Source organism: Ranitomeya variabilis, chromosome 6, assembly GCF_051348905.1.
Source record: "Ranitomeya variabilis isolate aRanVar5 chromosome 6, aRanVar5.hap1, whole genome shotgun sequence".
In the NCBI taxonomy this organism is placed as follows: domain Eukaryota; kingdom Metazoa; phylum Chordata; class Amphibia; order Anura; family Dendrobatidae; genus Ranitomeya; species Ranitomeya variabilis.
In genome coordinates, this window is record NC_135237.1 from 96,681,045 (window position 1) to 96,701,598 (window position 20,554).

The following is a 20,554-nucleotide window of genomic DNA, read 5'->3' on the forward strand; positions in this document are numbered from 1 at the left end:
AAACTTACTTTTATTTTGCACTGCAATCACAGCTATGCCTGTGACTGCAATGCACTCCCACAGCCTCAATATGCTTCTGTGCGCATTCTGGAGGATACATATCGCCCCTCACATATTTATATATATTAATTTTGTATTGCTACTAGGGCTCGCTCACGCTAGCGTATCAATTGGATGAGTGCAATCTGATAAAAGTTATTCAATGAGGTAGTGCAGATTTGCATATTTTTTCTCAGCTGTATTCGGCATCAGAAAAAAAAATTGTAACATGCTTCAATTTCACTTCAAAATCGGACAGTGAAAGAAAAAAATTGCATGCCATACCATCAGTATAAGGCTACGTTCATCACATTTGCGTTGTGCGCCGCAGCGTCAGGCGCTGCAGCATCGCCGCATGCGTCATGCGGCCCTATATTTAACATGGGGGCGCATGGACATGCGTTGTGTTGCGTTTTGTGACGCATGCGTCTTTTTGGGCGCACGCGTCAGGGCACAGAGGACGCAGCAAGTTGCATTTTTTTTGCGACCAAAATCATGGGGAAAAAGGACGCATGCGTCACAAAACAATGCGTTTTGCATGCGTTGTGCGTTGCGTCGCCGATGCGTCGCAGACGCAACACACAACAACGCAAATGTGAACGTAGCCTAACATGTGATGTTTACGGATGTGTGAATGAAAAGGGACTGTATGGTAGGAGACCCAGGAAGACCCCACTTCTTACCCCGAGACATAAAAAAGCCAGGCTGGAGTTTGCCAAAACTTACCTGAAAAAGCCTAAAACATTTTGGAAGAATGTTCTCTGGTCAGATGAGACAAAAGTAGAGCTTTTTTGGCAAAGGCATCAACATAGAGTTTACAGGAAAAAAAAAGAGGCATTCAAAGAAAAGAACACGGTCCCTACAGTCAAAAATGGCGGAGGTTCCCTTGTGTTTTGGGGTTGCTTTGCTGCCTCTGGCACTGGACTGCTTGACAGTGTGCATGGCATTATGAAGTCTGAAGACTACCAACAAATTTTGCAGCATAATGTAGGGCCCAGTGTGAGTAAGCTGGGTCTCCCTCAGAGGTCATGGGTCTTCCAGCAGGACAATGACCCAAAACACACTTCAAAAAGCACTAGAAAATGGTTTGAGAGAAAGCACTGGAGACTTCTAAGGTGGCAAGCAATGAGTCCAGACCTGAATCCCATAGAACACCTGTGGAGAAATCTAAAAATGGCAGTTTGGAGAAGGCACCCTTCAAATATCAGGGACCTGGAGCAGTTTGCCAAAGAAGAATGGTCTAAAATTCCAGCAGAGCATTGTAAGAAACTCATTGATGGTTACTGGAAGTGGTTGGTCGAGTTATTTTGGCTAAAGGTTGTGCAACCAAGTATTAGGTTGAGGGTGCCAATACTTTTGTCTGGCCCATTTTTGGAGTTTTGTGTGAAATGATAAATGTTTTGCTTTTTGCTTCATTCTCTTTTGTGTTTTTTCATTTAAGACAAATTAAATGAAGATAATAATACCAAAGAATTTGTGTTTGCAATCATTTTCAGGAAGAAACTGAGTATTATCTGACAGAATTGCAGGGGTGTCAATACTTTTGGCGACAACTGTAGGTGTAAAGCCATGCTGCCAGAGATATGATATACAATAGGAAGCCAAATGGAGTGTAGATGCAGGTTTTATTAGGATTCTTTCACACTTCCGTCTTCCAAATCTGCACAGGATCCGTCAAGACGTTGAAATGACGGATCCTGTGCAGATAGTGGAAAACGTGTGCACTGGGCCCGTCTTTCTGACGGACCCGTCGAGGCAATGTGCACCTGTTGTGTATGTGTCTTCGCAGCGGTTTTCCGCTGCGAAAACGCATACACAGCACAAACCAGGTTAAAAAAAAATAAAAAAATCGCAGTATTCTCACCTACCGGCGTTCCAGCGCAGCGATGCTCCCGGCAGCTAGCGTTCCTAGTAATACATTGCGAAATCTCGCGAGAAGTCGCAATGTATTACTAGGAAGTAACGCTAGCTGCCAGGAATATTGGTGATGCTGCGCGGGAACGCCGGTAGGTGAGAATATTGTGATTTTTTTTTAATTATTATTATTATTTTTAACATTATATCTTGTTACTATTGATGCTGCATAGGAAGCATCAATAGTAAAAAGAAAGAGCGAGCGAGAGAGAATTTCCCTGATGGGAAATTCTTCCACGCATGCTCAGTTTGAAAAGACGGGACCCGTCGCTGGATTCCTGCTTTTCACAGGCAGCGACGCATCCTGCGCCCATAGGCTTCCATTGTAGCCAGTGACAGACAGCACAGGATGCGTCGCTGACCGATTTTCTGACGTGCAGAAAAAACGTTCCTCTGAACGTTTTCTCTGCCTGTCGGACCGTTTTTTTTACGCAGGATCCAGTGCACGACGGATGAAACGGATGGCCATCCGTCACAATCCGTCGCTAATACAAGTCTATGAGAAAATGCATTCATGCATTCTCAAAAATTGACGGATTGTGACGGGAGCTGAAAGACGGAAGTGTGAAAGAGGCCTAAGGCTAGTTTCACACTAGCATTTTGAGGAGCTGCGGAGGGCTGCGGACTTCCTCCGTGAAGCCCCACCCTCGGCCGCACCGCTCCGCCGCTAGCTCCGCCTACGTCTGCATGCGGCTGGCATGCCGCCTGCCTACCTATCTTTAACATTAGGTACGCAGGTTGTGCCGCTGTATGCGGATGCTTCTGCATGCGTCGTTTTGACGATGCGGAAAAAAACAAATTGCTACAAGCTGCGTCCTACGCTGGTCGTCGCATCGTCAAAACGACGCATGCGGAAGCATCCGCATACAGCGGTACGACCTACGTACCTAATGTTAAAGATAGGTAGGCAGGCCGCATGCAGAAGTAGGCGGAGCTAGCGGCGGAGGTGCGGCCTAGGGCGGGGCTTCACGGAGGAGGTCCGCAGCCCTCCGCAGCTCCTCCAAACGCTAATGTGAAACCGGCCTTAGTCGTCAACGCGTTTTGAGGAGATGGAGCCTCTTCATCAGGACAAACCACAATCAGTGGCTAGCTTTAGCTTGTATTTTATTCCCACTGCTCCCTTGAGAAATATATATATTTTTTTAAATCTGTCATACGGTTTCAGAGATTTGAGCCCTTAATTTGCTGCTAATTTTTATGGGTTTCATCAAGCAGGCGTGGCAAGCAGGCCGTTGGTAGAAACTATAAAAATAATCACTAAATAAAAGGGTCCATGTTTATGAAACTGTATGGCGGATTTAAGAGCAACAATAGACAAAATACTCTGGGCACAGCAGGAATAATGTAAGCGTAGACACTGGACACTTCTGACCTGATGACAGGTCCTCTTTAACCTACCACTAGTAAAGTTATTTTCTAAAACTTCTGATGATACCAATGAAGGAAGGGTTTGGGGGTGAGACACAGCGAGCCCTCCATCTCTAGAGGGTTTGGGATTGAATGAGATGAAATATGGACAAATTATTCAGGAACGGTGCCGCACCATCTAAACCAGGGCTCCAAGAAAGGCCTATATAAAATGCAGCATAATAGAGCTTTTATATTTAGACCCATATCATAACCAGGAATAAGTCTCATTATACTTTTTCCTCCCCAAATCAATTTGTTAAAATATTCTCAGTTGCTTTAAAAACTTTGGCCTCGATTCATCAAAGTTTTTAAGTAAAAGAACGTGTCATAAAAGCTTTGAAAAGTTGCTGGAGTTTTTTGACTTTTCACAACAGTTTTTCCCAGCTCCACTGAAATTGTCAGAGCTGGGGGCTGAGGCGGGATGGGGACAAGCTCGGACTGGCCCACAGGAGAATCCCCTGGAAAGCCCCTGTGAAGGGGCACTAATGAGTATTGCTATTACACTTGATTCACAATTGGCAGAAATAGTAGGTATAATCTAATCTTTCCATGTGCTATCTGTGGTAATGATGATGATAATGATTACCACGGATAGCGCACGGTGCGCTCTCTACCTGACTCCCTGGACACCCATCGTCATGCCCCTGTTGGGACAATATATCACTCTATTCAAATAAGCAGCCACTCTACACTATCATCACAGCTGGATTTACCGAGGTTTGAGAAAGCCCCAGGCTGGGTGGGAGCGTAACCTAAATTATCGTAAAATCATCATCATCTATTATATTACTAAACACTGTGGTGAAAGGCTATACAGGCAATAATAAAAACTGGCACTTTTTGCATAAATTTCTGTGAGTGCAGCTGATTACTTCTGACTTGATAAATTGGAGCTTTCCAGTCCGGCCAGCACCCCCACAACCCCCAATCTGTTGCCCTCATCAAGACCGGCATGGAAAATCACAGATCTTGATGAATCGGGGCGTCAGTGCGCACACACACTTTAGACAGAATGCCAGTATTGAACGTTGATCTTGGTAAATTCTCCCCTACTGGAAGAATTATTTAAGACTGGTGATTTATATGCTAGCACTAGTCCAAAGCATGATGGAATAAAATATAACAAACTTATTAAGAGGTACAAAGCCAAGTCTGCATGGATTTGCACCAAATTAACTCATGCTCCTGCCTTCTCTCACTAATCCCCACTTACGTTACTTGTCACTTTGTAAAAAAATATGAGAGAACTACAAAACAGCCAAAAGTTTGAACGCATAAGGCTTATGTCACTTACATTGGCATGCCAGTGCCGGTATGTCATTCTCCTCACTCTCCATAAGGAGAAACGTTACCCCTTAGACCCCAGTCCAGAGCCTCTCACATAGCCAAATCAGTTCTCATACTTTGCACTGACGAGGGGCAATTTCCTGAAACACCGTGTCTGTATATTGAGATTCTGATTTCACTTTTATCCTAACTCAAATTGCAAGACACGCTAGGCTACTTTCACACTAGTGTTTTTTGGCGGACGTCGCAATGCGTCGTTTAGGAGAAAAAACGCATCCAGCAAAGTTGTCCGCAGGATGCGTTTTTTCCCCATAGACTTACATTACCGACGCATTGCGACGTATCGCCACACGTCGCAACCGTCGTGTGACGGTTGCGTTGTGTTTTGGCGCACCGTCGCCACAAAAAAACGTTACATGTAACATTTTTTTGTGCGTCGAGACCGCCATTTTCAACCGCGCATGTGCGGCTGAAACCCCGCCCCGTCCTCCTCGGACCTTGCAATGGGGCAGCGGAAGCGTCTTAAGACTGCTTCCGCTGCCAACGTCGGGCATTTTTTGCACAGTATGCGTCGGTACGTCGGCCCGACGCAGCGCAACGGCCCCGTACCGACGCTAGTGTGAAAGCAGCCTTATAGGGTTGATTGTGACTTGTAGGATCGCTACTTCCAACAGGTGGCGCTATAGGGTTCAAGTCCTCTACCTCACTGAAGAGGGAATTTGAATATTACATTTCCCAGAGAAACATTGCATGGTGAATAAGCCTCTTTACATTGACATCCCAAGCCAGTATGTCATTCTCCACAAGGAGAAACGTTACCCCTTAGACCTAAGGCTTATATCAACATTTGCAATTTTTATAGGCCACTTTTCTAGTATAAAGGGAATAATGAATCCTAATTCCCCCTTAGTGGTTGTTTCCCATTCTAATGACATTCCTGGATGCCATGCTGCATGAAAGGAGGTCAGCGGGGCCATCACTTACGGTGAACATTGTGAAGCCAGAAGAGTTCACTGCAGCGTTTGAAGGAAGTCTACAGCAGCTCCTTTAAAGCATGCGTTTGGCACCTTCAGTGGGCGTGTGTATAGTATCTGTCAGACCAGCAGAGATCTAGGCCTGCCAGGCCTCTAAGGGTACGTGCCCATGAACAGGAACTGCTTTGGGATTGACACTGCGTATTTATGCAGCGTCAATCCTGCAGCAGCCCGCTGTGACAGCATAGTGGATGGGATTTCAAGAAATCCCATATTCACTATGCGTCCAGGCGCCTGTGGATCTCCCATGGAGATGGACATGTGGCGCGTCTTTCCAGACTGCAGCATGTCAATTTCTCTTGCAAAGACGCTAGTCTCCACAAGAGAAATTACATGAAAGCCGTACGCCCACGACCCGCAGCTAGCAGCGCTTTAGATGTAGCGCATGTTTGCTGCGTCCAAAGTGCTGCCTTCTATTGAATGCAGGTAAATCCACATGTGTTCACTGACTCATACAGATACAGATTTACCGTATCCAATACATTTCTATTGATGAAATTTCTCTTGTGGAGATTAGCATCTCTGCAAGATAAATTGACATGCTGCGGTCTGGAAAGACGCGCCACATGTCCATCTCCGCGGGTGAGCTGCAGGCGTCTGTGAACGCATATGCTGTAACATCTGGCCGCTGAGGGTTTGAAGCTGCGCAAATACACAGCGTCAAACCCGCAGCAATTACTGATCGTGGGCAAGTACCCCAGTAGAATGTATTGGATACGATAAATCAGCACGGTTCAGTGAACACATGCAGATTTACCTGTGTTCAATAGAAGGCAGTGCTTTGGACGCAGCGAACATATGCTGCTTCTAAAGGGCTGCTAGTTCTGGATCGTGGACACCCGGCCTAAGTAGTGGGCTGGTGGGCCGAGAAAGGAAGAGGCTGAAGCTTAAGAAGGTGTAGTGCCAGCTGTGTGCGACAGTGAGAGACACTAGAAAGATACAGAGGCTGATCAGTGTGTAAGGGACCATTGTCTAGGTCAGGTGTATATTGTGACTGGACCATCACAATACAACATTGTAGTTTCTTCTAAAGGTACCTTCACACTAAGGGTACCTTCACACTAAGCGACGCTGCAGCGATATAGACAACGATGCCGATCGCTGCAGCGTCGCTGTTTAGTCGTTGTGTGGTCACACAGACGGCTCTCCAGCGACCAACGATGCCGAAGTCCCCTGGTAACCAGGGTAAACATCGGGTTACTAAGTGCAGGGCCGCGCTTAGTAACCCGATGTTTACCCTGGTTACCATTGTAAAAGTAAAAAAAAAAAACAACACATACTCACATTCCGGTGCCCGGCGTCCGCTTCCCTGCACTCCTCCTGCATCCTGTGTCAGCGCCGAACATCTCCGGCATCTCCCACAGAGCAGAGCGGTGACGTCACCGCTCTGCTTTACGGCCGGCACTTACACAGGATGCAGGAGGAGTGCAGGGAAGCGGACGCCGGGCACCGGAATGTGAGTATGTGTTTTTTTTTTTACTTTTACAATGGTAACCAGGGTAAACATCGGGTTATTAAGCGCGGCCCTGCGCTTAGTAACCCGATGTTTACCCTGGTTACCAGTGAACAAATCGCTGGATCGGTGTCACACACACCGATTCAGCGATGTCAGCGGGAGATCCAGCGACGAAATAAAGTTCTGGACTTTCAGCAACGACCAGCGATCTCACAGCGGGATCCTGATCGCTGCTGTGTGTCAAACACAACGATATCGCTATCCAGGATGCTGCAACGTCACGGATCGCTATTGTTATCGTTGTAAAGTCGCTTAGTGTGAAGGTACCTTAAGGATTGGGGTGGCCAAGGATAAACATTGGTCAAAGTAGTGCTTGCATGAGCCGAAGGCTTGGAGTAGTTGGATGCACTGGGGGATGCATCATCCAATGCTCGTACCCACGGCATAATGTGACATAGTAACCTCTTATCATGTCAGTAGGAATTATGAAAGCAGCACCCTGTGGTGAGAATGACCAAAGTGTATTTACCAGAATTATGGAGGGGTTATGCGCTGTGATATTGAAATTAGGGCTTATTTACACGATTATCTTCAAAGCGGACAGCTCACAACCCATGCACATCAATGGGTGGTTTACAGAGCATGATCTATCAACTAAAAGGTTACTAGAGCTTCCATATCCAGCGGTAGGTGCTGTTACCCTAAAGTGCAAAAGTATATGAGGAAAAGCAGCTTATTAGACACAAAAAGATTGGCCACACAGAATAGCTCTGGGCAAGCAGAAAATTCTACTTATTCAGTGGGCCTTGTGGTTTCATGAGTAGACAGTTTTCCACATGAATACGAACACCATGCAAACTCATCACCTGAAGATCACCATGCTCAGTCACCACCTGATGGCCACCTGAAGATCACCATGCTCAACCATCACCTAAAGATCACCATGCTCAACCATCACCTGATGATCACCATGCTCAATCATCAACTGCAGATGACCATGCTCGATCATCACCTGAATATCACCATGCTTAATCATCACCTGAATATCACCATGCTTAGTCATCACCTGAATATCACCATACTCAATCATCACCTGGAGGATCAGAGAATGTGGAGATAAGGAATAGGGAGGCACCAATGCTTTGTCTTTTACTAGACAGAAACGGCTGCTAAGGAAACTTATTGTCTTGTGGTGCAGAGCCAAGAATTGCGGTAAGTAATCATATAGAAAATAGAAAGGCAGCACTCACTGTTCCTTTGTGGTAAAAGTTCTTTATTTTAAATCATATAGACATCCATTAAGCAGTGTGGCAGTATGTGAAGGGAGACATGCAGGGAGGCAGATGGACGACGGACGTTTCACGCTTGGATAGCGCTTCTACGGGTCCAATCACCAAGACGTCACAATGCTCAAGCAAATTGTAAAAAAGTCTCGCACTCAACTTAAATCTGATAGATTTATTGGTACTAAGGTAGCACTGGAAACGTTTCAGCTCTTATCAAGCTTTCATCAGTCACGTGCTGTGCCTTATAGTGTGTCGAACGTGTCCTTATTTAGAATGCAGATCATGCATGATGCAGTCAATGACTGCTAATAACGATTGTAGAGGTGATTCAATATATGAGGCAAGATGCTTCAGAGCTTGTGTGCGTTATAGGTATAGTAGTCCCAGTATTAGACAGTTCCTTTCATAGGCACTGGGGGAGGGAAGCCGCCTGGATATGTATATTTACAGGGGCTGATAGAGGAGCCGCCTGGGCACGTGTATCCACGGAGGTGGATACACGCGCCCAGGCGGCTCCTCTATCAGCCCCTGTAAATATACATATCCAGGCGGCTTCCCTCTCCCAGTGCCTATGAAAGGAACTGTCTAATACTGGGACTACTATACCTATAACGCACACAAGCTCTGAAGCATCTTGCCTCATATATTGAATCACCTCTACAATCGTTATTAGCAGTCATTGACTGCATCATGCATGATCTGCATTCTAAATAAGGACACGTTCGACACACTATAAGGCACAGCACGTGACTGATGAAAGCTCGATAAGAGCTGAAACGTTTCCAGTGCTACCTTAGTACCAATAAATCTATCAGATTTAAGTTGAGTGCGAGACTTTTTTACAATTTACTATACGGCTTGGGAACCTAGTCTCTGCACCAATACATAGCAGTGCACACGGTGTTTATTTGTATTCAATGCTCAAGCACACCTGAGATCACCATACTGAATCATCACCTGAAGATCACCATGCTCAATCATCACCTGAAGATCACTATGTTCAAGCACACCTGGAGATCACCACGGTTTATGGTCTGTTCTAAAGACTTCCGTGGTCCTTGGATGACTGATAAATACAGATCTTACCTTCATGTGGAAAATTAAGGTTCCATGTTCTCTACAAAGTTGTGGGTCATAGAAATGGAACCGTGTACAGCAGACATTTGAGGAATATCCTGTAGATATGCTATGATTGGTTTAATTGGAAATACCACTTTAAAGGCGCGAGGCTGTGATTTATTTGCACAGGTGCAAAACTTTGCCCAGCTATGTGGATGATGCAGAAGGAGCCATCCACATCAATTATAGCAAGAGGATGGCTATCAGCAGCCGGGAGGAGGGATAGAGAAGCCAGGAGGGATGGAGACCACAGAAACCACGCTCATCGGACCAGACCGACAGGATTGCCATACAGTGCAGGAGATCTACAAAAGTGTTTTTTGGGGGTATACAGGGGGTGTCAGAGGGTTATACAACCATTGATGGACTGCAGCACAGGCGCTGATTAAGGTTATAGCTTTAGTTGACACAAGACAAAACTGGTAACGGGTTCCCTTAAAAGTGGATTTCTAGGATCTCAGCGTTGATGACCCATCCTCGAGAGTTTCAACAACTACAGCAATGTTAGCGGTTCAATAAGAGTTGAGAAAAAATATTTGCGTTGCTCTGGTCTGGTATCAAATACAGTTCTATGGCAGTCAGACCAGGGAATTATTCACTTCTGTGCCCACACTGTCAGCCCAGCATCCTGGACACCTTTCACATTTACTAGGCCCCACAAGACGGAAGTCATGACACTTTATAATACCTAGTGATTAGGGCCTAGTAAACATCAGAGGCACGAAGGATGCCAAGCCAAGGATGGGGGCCATAGAAGTGAAGACTACCCTGGTATGGCTGCCATGAAGCACCAGCCTACACACTGGAAGAGAGCGGCACGAATCTTTTTGCTCACCTCTAGTAACTGTGCAAATGTATATGTGCAATCTTTATTGTGCCAAGACTTCAATGCAATCCACATAAAAAAAGGATTCATTATGATACCTCAATATTAGAGCTTCTGAAACTATGAGGACATAACTAAATGAGAAAGATGAATGCGATGGCCCCGTTACTTACCGGCAAATGAGCGCTCCTGTGTATGGGAGTGATGGCTGTGCTGATATCGGCTGATTGTTCGACTGACATCCAACAAATGGTCGACTTAAAACTCTCCCCACATTTCATTACAAATAATTAGGCAGTAATGTCCAAACCTGGTCCCCATAACAGTGGCCTTTGTTCACACTAGTACGCTCAGTGGCACTGGAACCAATCAGTATTGTGATCCTATGCACCCACTAAATATCTAGATATGAGATATCGCCTTAAGAAATAATTGATAGGAATGATCATATCCTTGATGGCTCTGGCTGCAAGGACGCCGCCCTTTCTGCCGCAGAGATGGGGGCGCTGGTCACACCGAAATAGTATGAATTAAATGGCCATGCTCCAACACTGCATCAATCACATAAGTGGGGTTTCAGTGGTTGGTCCCCCACAAATCATGTGGATAGGAAACAACAGCTTCTTGCTCATTGTAATAAAGTTGGTTTTGCACTAATTACAACTTACTTATGTAGGTTTGGGTAAATGTACACTTCATTAGCTATGAGGCTTGTGAGCCAGGAGTCATCTGTGTTCATGAGCTGACTCCGCCTCTCAGTCACTGATTGACAGGTTTCTCCTTACACCTAGTAATAAGGAGAAAGTTGTCAATCAGGTGTGGAGGGGCAGGCATATCCCCTCAGGTGATGAATACCATGTAAAAGCTGCATCTAGTAAGTGTGAATTTCTCCAAAACTGTTAGAAAAATAACAGGCAGAAGTTAGTCTGATGGTCACGATGTCATGCTGCCTGCAGAAAGGGCAGCGTCAAGATGGTGACACATTCCCTTTAAAGGGGTTGTCCAGTGAAAACTTGTACCTGATAGGTAATAACTTGCTGATAAGTGGGTGTATTACCGCTGGGACCCACACCGTTTGACAGATCAGGGAGCTTTTATTTCTGTTACAAAAGGAGTGGCAGGTCGGACGCCCGCACGCTACTCCATTCATTCTCTATGGGACTGCTGGTAAAAGCTGAGTGCAGCGCTAGTCAAGCACATAGCAAATGAACGCAACAGCGGTCCAGCAAGTGCACTGCAAATCCATTCTAAGGCTATGTGCACATATTGCGGTTTTACTGCGGATCCGCAGCGTTTTTTTCAGCGCAGAAACGCTGCAGATCAGCAAAGTGATTTACAGTACAATGTAAATAAATGCAAAAAAAAATGCTGTGCTAATGGAAAACGCAGCGGATTGAAAGAAGGAGAATGTCACTTCTTTTGTGCGAATCTGCAGCTTTTCTGCACCCTTCCATTATAGAAATCCACAGGGGTAAAAAAAACACATGATATCCGCACAAAATCAGCAGCAAATCCGCACAAAATCAGCAGTAAATCCGCACAAAATCAGCAGCAAATCCGCAACAAAAACGCATCAAATCTGCACCTGCGTTTTCTGCCAGGAGATGCAGATTTTGTGCCGAAAATTTTTAAACCCAAATCTGTAACGTGTGCACATAGCCTTAACAGGGATAGAAGTTCCCATTTCTGACGATTGGTTCGGGTCCTAGAGGTCAGATCGCCGCTGATCAATTACTTATCACTAGTGATGAGCGAGTATACTCGTTTCCCGAGCACGCTCGTGTGATCTCCGAGTATTTATTACTGCCCGGAGATTTAGTTTTCATCACCGCAGCTGAATGATTTACAGCTATTAGCCAGGCTGAGTACATGTGGGGGTTGCCTGGTTGCTAGGGAATCCCACATGTAATCAAGCTGGCTAATAGCTGTAAATCATTCAGCTGTGGTGATGAAAACTGAATCTCCGAACACTAACAAATACTCGGAGATCACCTGAGCGTGCTCGGGAAAACCCGAGCACCGAGTATACTCGATCATCACTACTTATCATCTATACTATGGTTAGATTTCACTGGAGAACCCGTAATCTATTCACCAATTGGTCCACAATGAAAACAGCGGACAGTTAAGGCCCCATACAAAGAAAGGGCCCAAAATCACCAGTGAACGCACCTGTAGGGCAGCATGGACATGTCACTAAAAGCGGTAATGCCCTTTTCTAATTGGCAGTGGGGTGCCATCCTGGTTCCCATTACAGTGCCCTTTATGTCACATACGTGTGACTAACACAATTAGTCCCCTCTATCACATATCAACCCGAGACACTGCAGGAAATGATATTGCCCCTCATTTAGAAATCAGTGCTCCCTGCTCTTGAAGTTTACCAGCCTTCCACAAGTGCCCACCAACCCGGGCGGAGGTCCTGTCATACAATTACACTTTACCTAGTGCCCACCAACCCGGGCGGAGGTCCTGTCATACAATTACACTTTACCTAGTGCCCACCAACCCGGGCGGAGGTCCTGTCATACAATTACACTTTACCTAGTGCCCACCAACCCAGGCGGAGGTCCTGTCGTAAAATTACACTTTACCTAGTGCCCACCAACCCGGGCGGAGGTCCTGTCATACAATTACACTTTACCTGGTGCCCACCAACCCGGGCGGAGGTCCTGTCATACTTTACCTAGTGCCCACCATCCCGGGCGGAGGTCCTGTCGTAAAATTACACTTTACCTAGTGCCCACCAACCCGGGCGGAGGTCCTGTCATACAATTACACTTTACCTGGTGCCCACCAACCCGGGCGGAGGTCCTGTCATACTTTACCTAGTGCCCACCATCCCGGGCGGAGGTCCTGTCGTAAAATTACACTTTACCTAGTGCCCACCAACCCGGGCGGAGGTCCTGTCATACAATTACACTTTACCTAGTGCCCACCATCCCGGGCGGAGGTCCTGTCGTAAAATTACACTTTACCTAGTGCCCACCAACCCGGGCGGAGGTCCTGTCATACAATTACACTTTACCTAGTGCCCACCAACCCGGGCGGAGGTCCTGTCGTAAAATTACACTTTACCTAGTGCCCACCAACCCGGGCGGAGGTCCTGTCATACAATTACACTTTACCTAGTGCCCACCAACATGGGCGGAGGTCCTGTCATACAATTACACTTTACCTAGTGCCCACCAACCCGGGCGGAGGTCCTGTCATACAATTACACTTTACCTAGTGCCCACCAACATGGGCGGAGGTCCTGTCATACAATTACACTTTACCTAGTGCCCACCAACCCGGGCGGAGGTCCTGTCATACAATTACACTTTACCTAGTGCCCACCAACATGGGCGGAGGTCCTGTCATACAATTACACTTTACCTAGTGCCCACCAACATGGGCGGAGGTCCTGTCATACAATTACACTTTACCTAGTGCCCACCAACCCGGACGGAGGTCCTGTCATACAATTACACTTTATCTAGTGCCCACCAACCCGGGCGGAGGTCCTGTCATACAATTATACTTTACCTAGTGGAGACCACCTCTGAGTTCCTTGACAATCCCTTGTGTATGACAATACCCTGCCAGTCACTGCGGGTCCGGTCCACTGTTCCCCAGCAGGATGGGCAGCACCCAAGCAGCCGCTTATCCTCAATGTCCAACATACATGCTGGGTGATCCCCAGTATTTGTAAGTCAGGGATCATACTGTACCAATCACTGTACTGGCAGCTGGATACCACGCATGCCCACTGTCCCACCACTCACTACCACCCTGGGTACAAGTCAGTGAAGGCACACCACAGGGTGAGGGGAGAACCACCTACTTGTAGGCAGGGCTGAGAGTTTCAGGCTGGCATTGCCCTGGCCATGGGCACAGCTCGGTCCTCTGCAGTATGGGGACTACACAGCTGCACCAGCACAGGACCAGTGCCCAGCATGGTGCCCAGCAGCGGGCATTGCTGGTCTCAGCAGCAGGGCACACACCCCCCGCTACTCCTCCTCCTCAGGCCTAGACACAGGCACGCACATCGGATACACGGCGCAGAGCCGCCCCTGCTGCACACATGTGAGGGTCTCCTCAGGGCTGACAGCAGAGGGGCACCGGGTGCTCCTCCCAGCACACTGTGCACGGTGCCAGCACACATGACAGGAGGTGCCACCCTGCACCCACCACACCACACCTAGCAACACAGCTGACAGGACGCAGCGAGACTAATGGCTGCCACCAAGGGCAGGGGCCCGGGGGTGGCCGCAGCATCTGTAAACCCCCCACCCACGGGGGCGGACCCTGCACCTCAGCAGGGCGCAGACAGGGTGCCCAGCGGTGCGAGGTGAGGGCATGTGCTGCGTGGCCGCGGCTGGCACTACTCGCTCCGTACCTCCTGCATGCACACTCCTCGGGGTGCCCGGCACAGAGCTGCCAACCTAACGGGCAGTTGTGTGCAGCCCTGAGAGCCGCACATGTGTCCGGGGCAATGCACCAGTGCAGCCCCTGCATCCTGCACTGGTCAGAGGGTGAGAGGTGTGCACCAGACCTGGGGGTGCACCGATCAGGGGTACTCACCGATGTGGTTGTCTTCGATGTGCTCGATCAGCTCGGCCAGGGTGGTAAAGTGGAGTCCACAGCCTCCGAAGCGGCAGGCATTGGAGAAGAAGGAGGCAGCAGCGATGCCTGTCATCATGGTGTGGTCATTGAGGTCCCGGTGGGGCTGAGAGCGGGGAGCCGGACAGAGATGGAGGGAGAGGAGGATGGCAGCCGGTGCTGGAGGAGGGAGGGATGGAGAGAGCGAGAGGGGGAGGAGGCAGCACAGGCGTCGGGAGCGGAGGAGGCGGCTGTATGGAGCAGCTGAGAGGAGGGGGCAGCCGGGACAGAGGAGGGACCCCAGCAACCTCCACAGCTGGACGGACAGATCCAGCCCCTCCACCTGACACAGGGCAGCCTGGTGACAGCTCCAACTCCTCCACCTGACACAGGGCAGCCTGGTGACAGCTCCAGCCCCTCCACCTGACACAGGGCAGCCTGGTGACAGCTCCAGCCCCTCCACCTGACAGAGGGCAGCCTGGTGACAGCTCCAGCCCCTCCACCTGACACAGGGCAGCCTGGTGACAGCTCCAACTCCTCCACCTGACACAGGGCAGCCTGGTGACAGCTCCAGCCCCTCCACCTGACAGAGGGCAGCCTGGTGACAGCTCCAGCCCCTCCACCTGACACAGGGCAGCCTGGTGACAGCTCCAGCCCCTCCACCAGACAGAGGGCAGCCTGGTGACAGCTCCAGCCCCTCCACCTGACAGAGGGCAGCCTGGTGACAGCTCCAGCCCCTCCACCTGACAGAGGGCAGCCTGGTGACAGCTCCATCCCCTCCACCTGACAGAGGGCAGCCTGTTGACAGCTCCAGCCTCTCCACCTGACAGAGGATAGCCTTGTGACAGCTCCAGCCCCTCCACCTGACAGAGGGCAGCCTGGTGACAGCTCCAGCCCCTCCACCTGACAGAGGATAGCCGGGTGACAGCTCCATCCCCTCCACCTGACAGAGGGCAGCCTGGTGACAGCTCCATCCCCTCCACCTGACAGAGGGCAGCCTGGTGACAGCTCCAGCCCCTCCACCTGACAGAGGGCAGCCTGGTGACAGCTCCAGCCCCTCCACCTGACAGAAGGCAGCCTGGTGACAGCTCCAGCCACTCCACCTGACAGAGGATAGCCTTGTTACAGCTCCAGCCCCTCCACCTGACAGGGCAGCCTGGTGACAGCTCCAGCCCCTCCACCTGACAGAGTGCAGTCTCCTTACAGCTCCAGACCCTCCACCTGACAGAGGACAGCCTGGTGAAAGCTCCAGCCCTTCCACCTGACAGGGCAGCCTGGTGGCAGGTCCAGCCCAATTCACCTGACAGAGGCAGCCTGGTGACAGCTCCATCACCTCCACCTGACAGAGGGAAGCCTGGTGACAGCTCCAGCCCCTTGACCTGACAGAGGGTAGCCTGGTGACAGCTCCAGTTCCTTCACCTCACCTAGTGTAGCCTGGTGACAGCGCCAGCCCCTCCACTTGACCTAGGGCAACCTGTAGACAACTCCAGCCCCTCCACCTGACAGAAGGCAGCCTGGTAACAGCTCGAGCCTCTCCACCTGATAGAGAGCAGCCTGGTGACAGCTTCAGCCCCTCCACGAGACAGAGCGCGGACTAGTGAAAGCTTCAGCCTTGCCACCTGACAGGGCAGCCTAGTGACAGCTCCCGCCCCTCCACCTGACAGAGAGAAGCCTACTGACAGCTCCAGCAACTCCACCTTACAGAGGGTAGCCTGGTGTCTGCTCCAGCCCCTCCACCTGACAGAGCAGACTAGTGACAGCTCCAGCCTTTCCACCTGACAGAGCAGCCTAGAGACAGCTCCAGCCCCTCCAACTGACAGACAGAAGCCTAGTGACAGCTCCAGCCCCTCCACCTGACAGAGGGAAGCCTGGTGACAGCTCCAGCCCCTTGACCTGACAGAGCAGACTAGTGACAGCTCCAGCCTTTCCACCTGACAGAGCAGCCTAGAGACAGCTCCAGCCCCTCCAACTGACAGACAGAAGCCTGGTGACAGCTCCATCACCTCCACCTGACAGAGGGAAGCCTGGTGACAGCTCCAGCCCCTTGACCTGACAGAGGGTAGCCTGGTGACAGCTCCAGTTCCTTCACCTCACCTAGTGTAGCCTGGTGACAGCGCCAGCCCCTCCACTTGACCTAGGGCAACCTGTAGACAACTCCAGCCCCTCCACCTGACAGAAGGCAGCCTGGTAACAGCTCGAGCCTCTCCACCTGATAGAGAGCCGCCTGGTGACAGCTTCAGCCCCTCCACGAGACAGAGCGCGGACTAGTGAAAGCTTCAGCCTTGCCACCTGACAGGGCAGCCTAGTGACAGCTCCCGCCCCTCCACCTGACAGAGAGAAGCCTACTGACAGCTCCAGCAACTCCACCTTACAGAGGGTAGCCTGGTGTCTGCTCCAGCCCCTCCACCTGACAGAGCAGACTAGTGACAGCTCCAGCCTTTCCACCTGACAGAGCAGCCTAGAGACAGCTCCAGCCCCTCCAACTGACAGACAGAAGCCTAGTGACAGCTCCAGCCCCTCCACCTGACAGAGGGTAGCCTGGTGACAGCTCCAGCAACTCCACCTGACAGGACAGCCTCGTGACAGCTCCAGCCCTTCCACCTGACAGAGTTCAGACTAGAAACAGCTCCAGCCTCACTACCTGACAGAGGGCAGCCTGATGACAGCTCCAACCCCTGCACCTGACAGAGGGCAGCCTAGTGACAGCTCCAGCCCCTCCACCTGACAGAGGGCAGCCTGGTGACAGCTCCAGCCCCTACACCTGACAGAGGGCAGCCTGGTGACAGCTCCAGCCCCTCCACCTGACAGAGGATAGTCTGGTGACAGCTCCAGCCCCTCCACCAGACAGAAGGCAGCCTGGTGACAGCTCCAGGCCCTCCACCTGACAGAGGGCAGCCTGGTGACAGCTCCAGCCCCTCCACCTGACAGAATAGCCTGGTGACAGGTCCATCCCCTCCACCTGACAGAGGGTAGACTGTTGACAACTCCAGCCCCTCCACTTAACAGAGGGTAGCTTGGTGACAACTCCAGCCCCTCTGACTGACAGAGTGCAGTCTGGTGACAACTCCAACCCCTCCACCTGACAGAGGGCAGCCTAGTGATAGCTCTACCCCTCCACCTGACAGAGGGCAGCCTGGTGACAGCTCCAGCCCCTCCACCTGACAGAGGGCAGCTTGGTGACAGCTCCAGCAAGTCAACCTGACAAAGGGCAGCCTGGACACAGCTCCAGCCCCTCCAGCTGACAGAGGGCAGCCTTTTGACAGCTGCAGCCCCTCCACCTGACAGAGGGCAGCCTGGTCACAGCTCCAGCAACTCCACCTGACAGAGGGCAACCTGGTGACAGCTCCAGCTGACAGAGGGCAGCCTGGTGACAGCTCCAGCCCCTCCACCTGACAGAGGGCAGCCTGGTGACAGCTCCAACCCCTCCACCTGGCAGAGGGCAACCTGGTGACAGCTCCAGCCCCTCCACCTGACAGAGTGCAGTCTCCTTACAGCTCCAGCCCCTCCACCTGACAGAGGACAGCCTAATAACATATCCAGCCCCTCCACTTGACAGAGGACAGCCTGGTGAAAGCTCCAGCCCTTCCACCTGACAGGGTAGCATGGTGGCAGGTCCAGCCCCATTCACCTGACAGAGGCAGCCTGGTGACAGCTCCATCACCTGCACCTCACAGTGGGTAGCCTAGTGACAGCTCCAGCCCTTCGACATGTCAGAGGGCAGCGTAGTGACAGCTCCAGCCCCTCCACCTGACAGGGAAGCCTGGTGACAGCTCCAGCCCCTTGACCTGACAGAGGGTAGCCTGGTGACAGCTCCAGTTCCTTTACCTGACCTAGGGCAGCCTGGGGACAGCACCAGCCCCTCCACTTGACTTAGGGCAACCTGTAGACAACTCCAACCCCTCCACCTGAGAGAAGGCAGCCTGGTAACAGCTCGAGCCTCTCCACCTGATAGAGAGCAGCCTTGTGACAGCTCCAGCCCCTCCACCAGACAGAAAGCAGACTAGCGACATCTTCAGCCTTTCCACCTGACAGGGCAGCCTAGTGACAACTCCAGCCCCTCCACCTGACAGAGAGAAGCCTACTGACAGTTCCAGCAACTCCACCTGACAGAGGGTAGCCTGGTGACAGCTCCAGCCCCTCCACCTGGCAGAGGACAGCCTTGTGACAGCTCCAGCCCTTCCACCTGACAGAGGGCAGACTAGTAACAGCTCCCGCCTCACTACCTGACAGAGGGAAGCCTGTTTACAACTTCAGCCCATCCACCTGACATAGGACAGTCTGGTGATAGCTCCAGCAAGTCTTCCTAACAGAGAACAGCCTAGTGACAGCTTCAGCTTCTCCACCTGACAGAGGATAGCCCGGTAACAGCTCCAGGCCAACCTGCTGACAGCAAGCAGATTGGTGACAGCTCCAGCCCCAACACCTGACAGAGAGCAGCCTGGGGACAGCCCCAGCACCTCCACTTAACAGAGGGCAGCCTGGTGACAGCTTCAGCCCCTCCACCTGACAGAAGGCAGCCGATGACAGCTCCAGTAAGTCCACCCGACAGAAGGCAGCCTGGTGAAGCTCCAGTAAGTCTACCTGACAGGAGGCAGCCTAGTGACAAATCCAGCAAATCCTCCTGACAGAGGGCAGCCTGGACACAGCTCTATCCCCTCCCCTTGACAGAGGGCAGCCTGGTGACTGCCCCAGCCCCTCAGCCTGACAGTGGGCAGCCTGGTGACCGCTCTATCACCTCCACCTGACAGAGGTCAGTCTGGTAACAGCTCCAGCCCTTCTACCTGACAGAGGGTAGTCTAGTGAAAGCTCCAGCCCTTCCACCTGACAGAGGGCAGCCTGGTGACACCTCCAGCCCCTTCACCTGATAGAGGGCAGCCTGAAGATAGCTCCAGCCCCTATACCTGACAGAGAGAACAGCCTGATGACACCTCCAGACCCTCCCCACCTGACAGAGGACAGCCTGGTGACAGCTCCAGCAAGTCCACCTGATAGAGGGCAGCCAGGTGAAAGCTCCAGCCCTTCCAAATAACAGAGGGCAGCCTTGTGACAGCTCCAGCTCCTCCACCTGACAGGGCAGCCTAGTGACATATCCAGCCCATCCACCGGACAGAGGACGGCCTGATGAAAGCTCCAGCCTTTCCACCTGACGGAAGGCAGCCTGGTGACAACTCGAGCCCCTCCACCTGACAGAGGGCAGCATGGTGACAGCTCCAGGGACTCCATCTGACAGAGGGCAGCCTGGTGACAGATCCAGCCCCTCCATCTGACAGAGGGCAGCCTGGTGACAGCTCCAGCCCCTCCACCAGACAGAGGGCAGCCTGGTGACAGCTTCAGCATCTCCACCTCATAGAGGACAGCCTGGTGACAGCACCAGCCCCTCCACCTGACAGAGGGCAGCCTGGTGACAGCTCCAGCACCTCCACCTGACAGAGGGCAACATGGTGACAGCTCCAGCAAGTCAACCTGACAGAGGGCAGCCTGGACACAGCTCCAGCCCCTTCTACCTGACAGAGGGCAGCCTGGTGACAGATCCAGCCCCTCCATCTGAGAGAGGGCAGCCTGGTGACAGCTCCAGTCCCTCAACCTGACAGCGGGCAGC

General features: G+C 51.2%; 1 protein-coding gene across 2 annotated transcripts in view; it reads right to left on the reverse strand.

Moving 5' to 3' along the window:
- Positions 1–15,226, reverse strand: part of JAZF1 (JAZF zinc finger 1) — a 283,104-nt gene extending 267,878 nt beyond the window's left edge. For both annotated transcript variants that reach the window (XR_013216832.1, XM_077268823.1), the window contains exon 1: positions 14,938–15,226. Coding sequence is in view for 1 of the 2 variants with exons in the window: in XM_077268823.1 (XP_077124938.1) it covers positions 14,938–15,055 (118 nt within the window). In the remaining variant the exon portion in view is untranslated. The remainder of the gene's footprint in view (positions 1–14,937) is intronic.
- Positions 15,227–20,554: the final 5,328 nt, after the last annotated feature.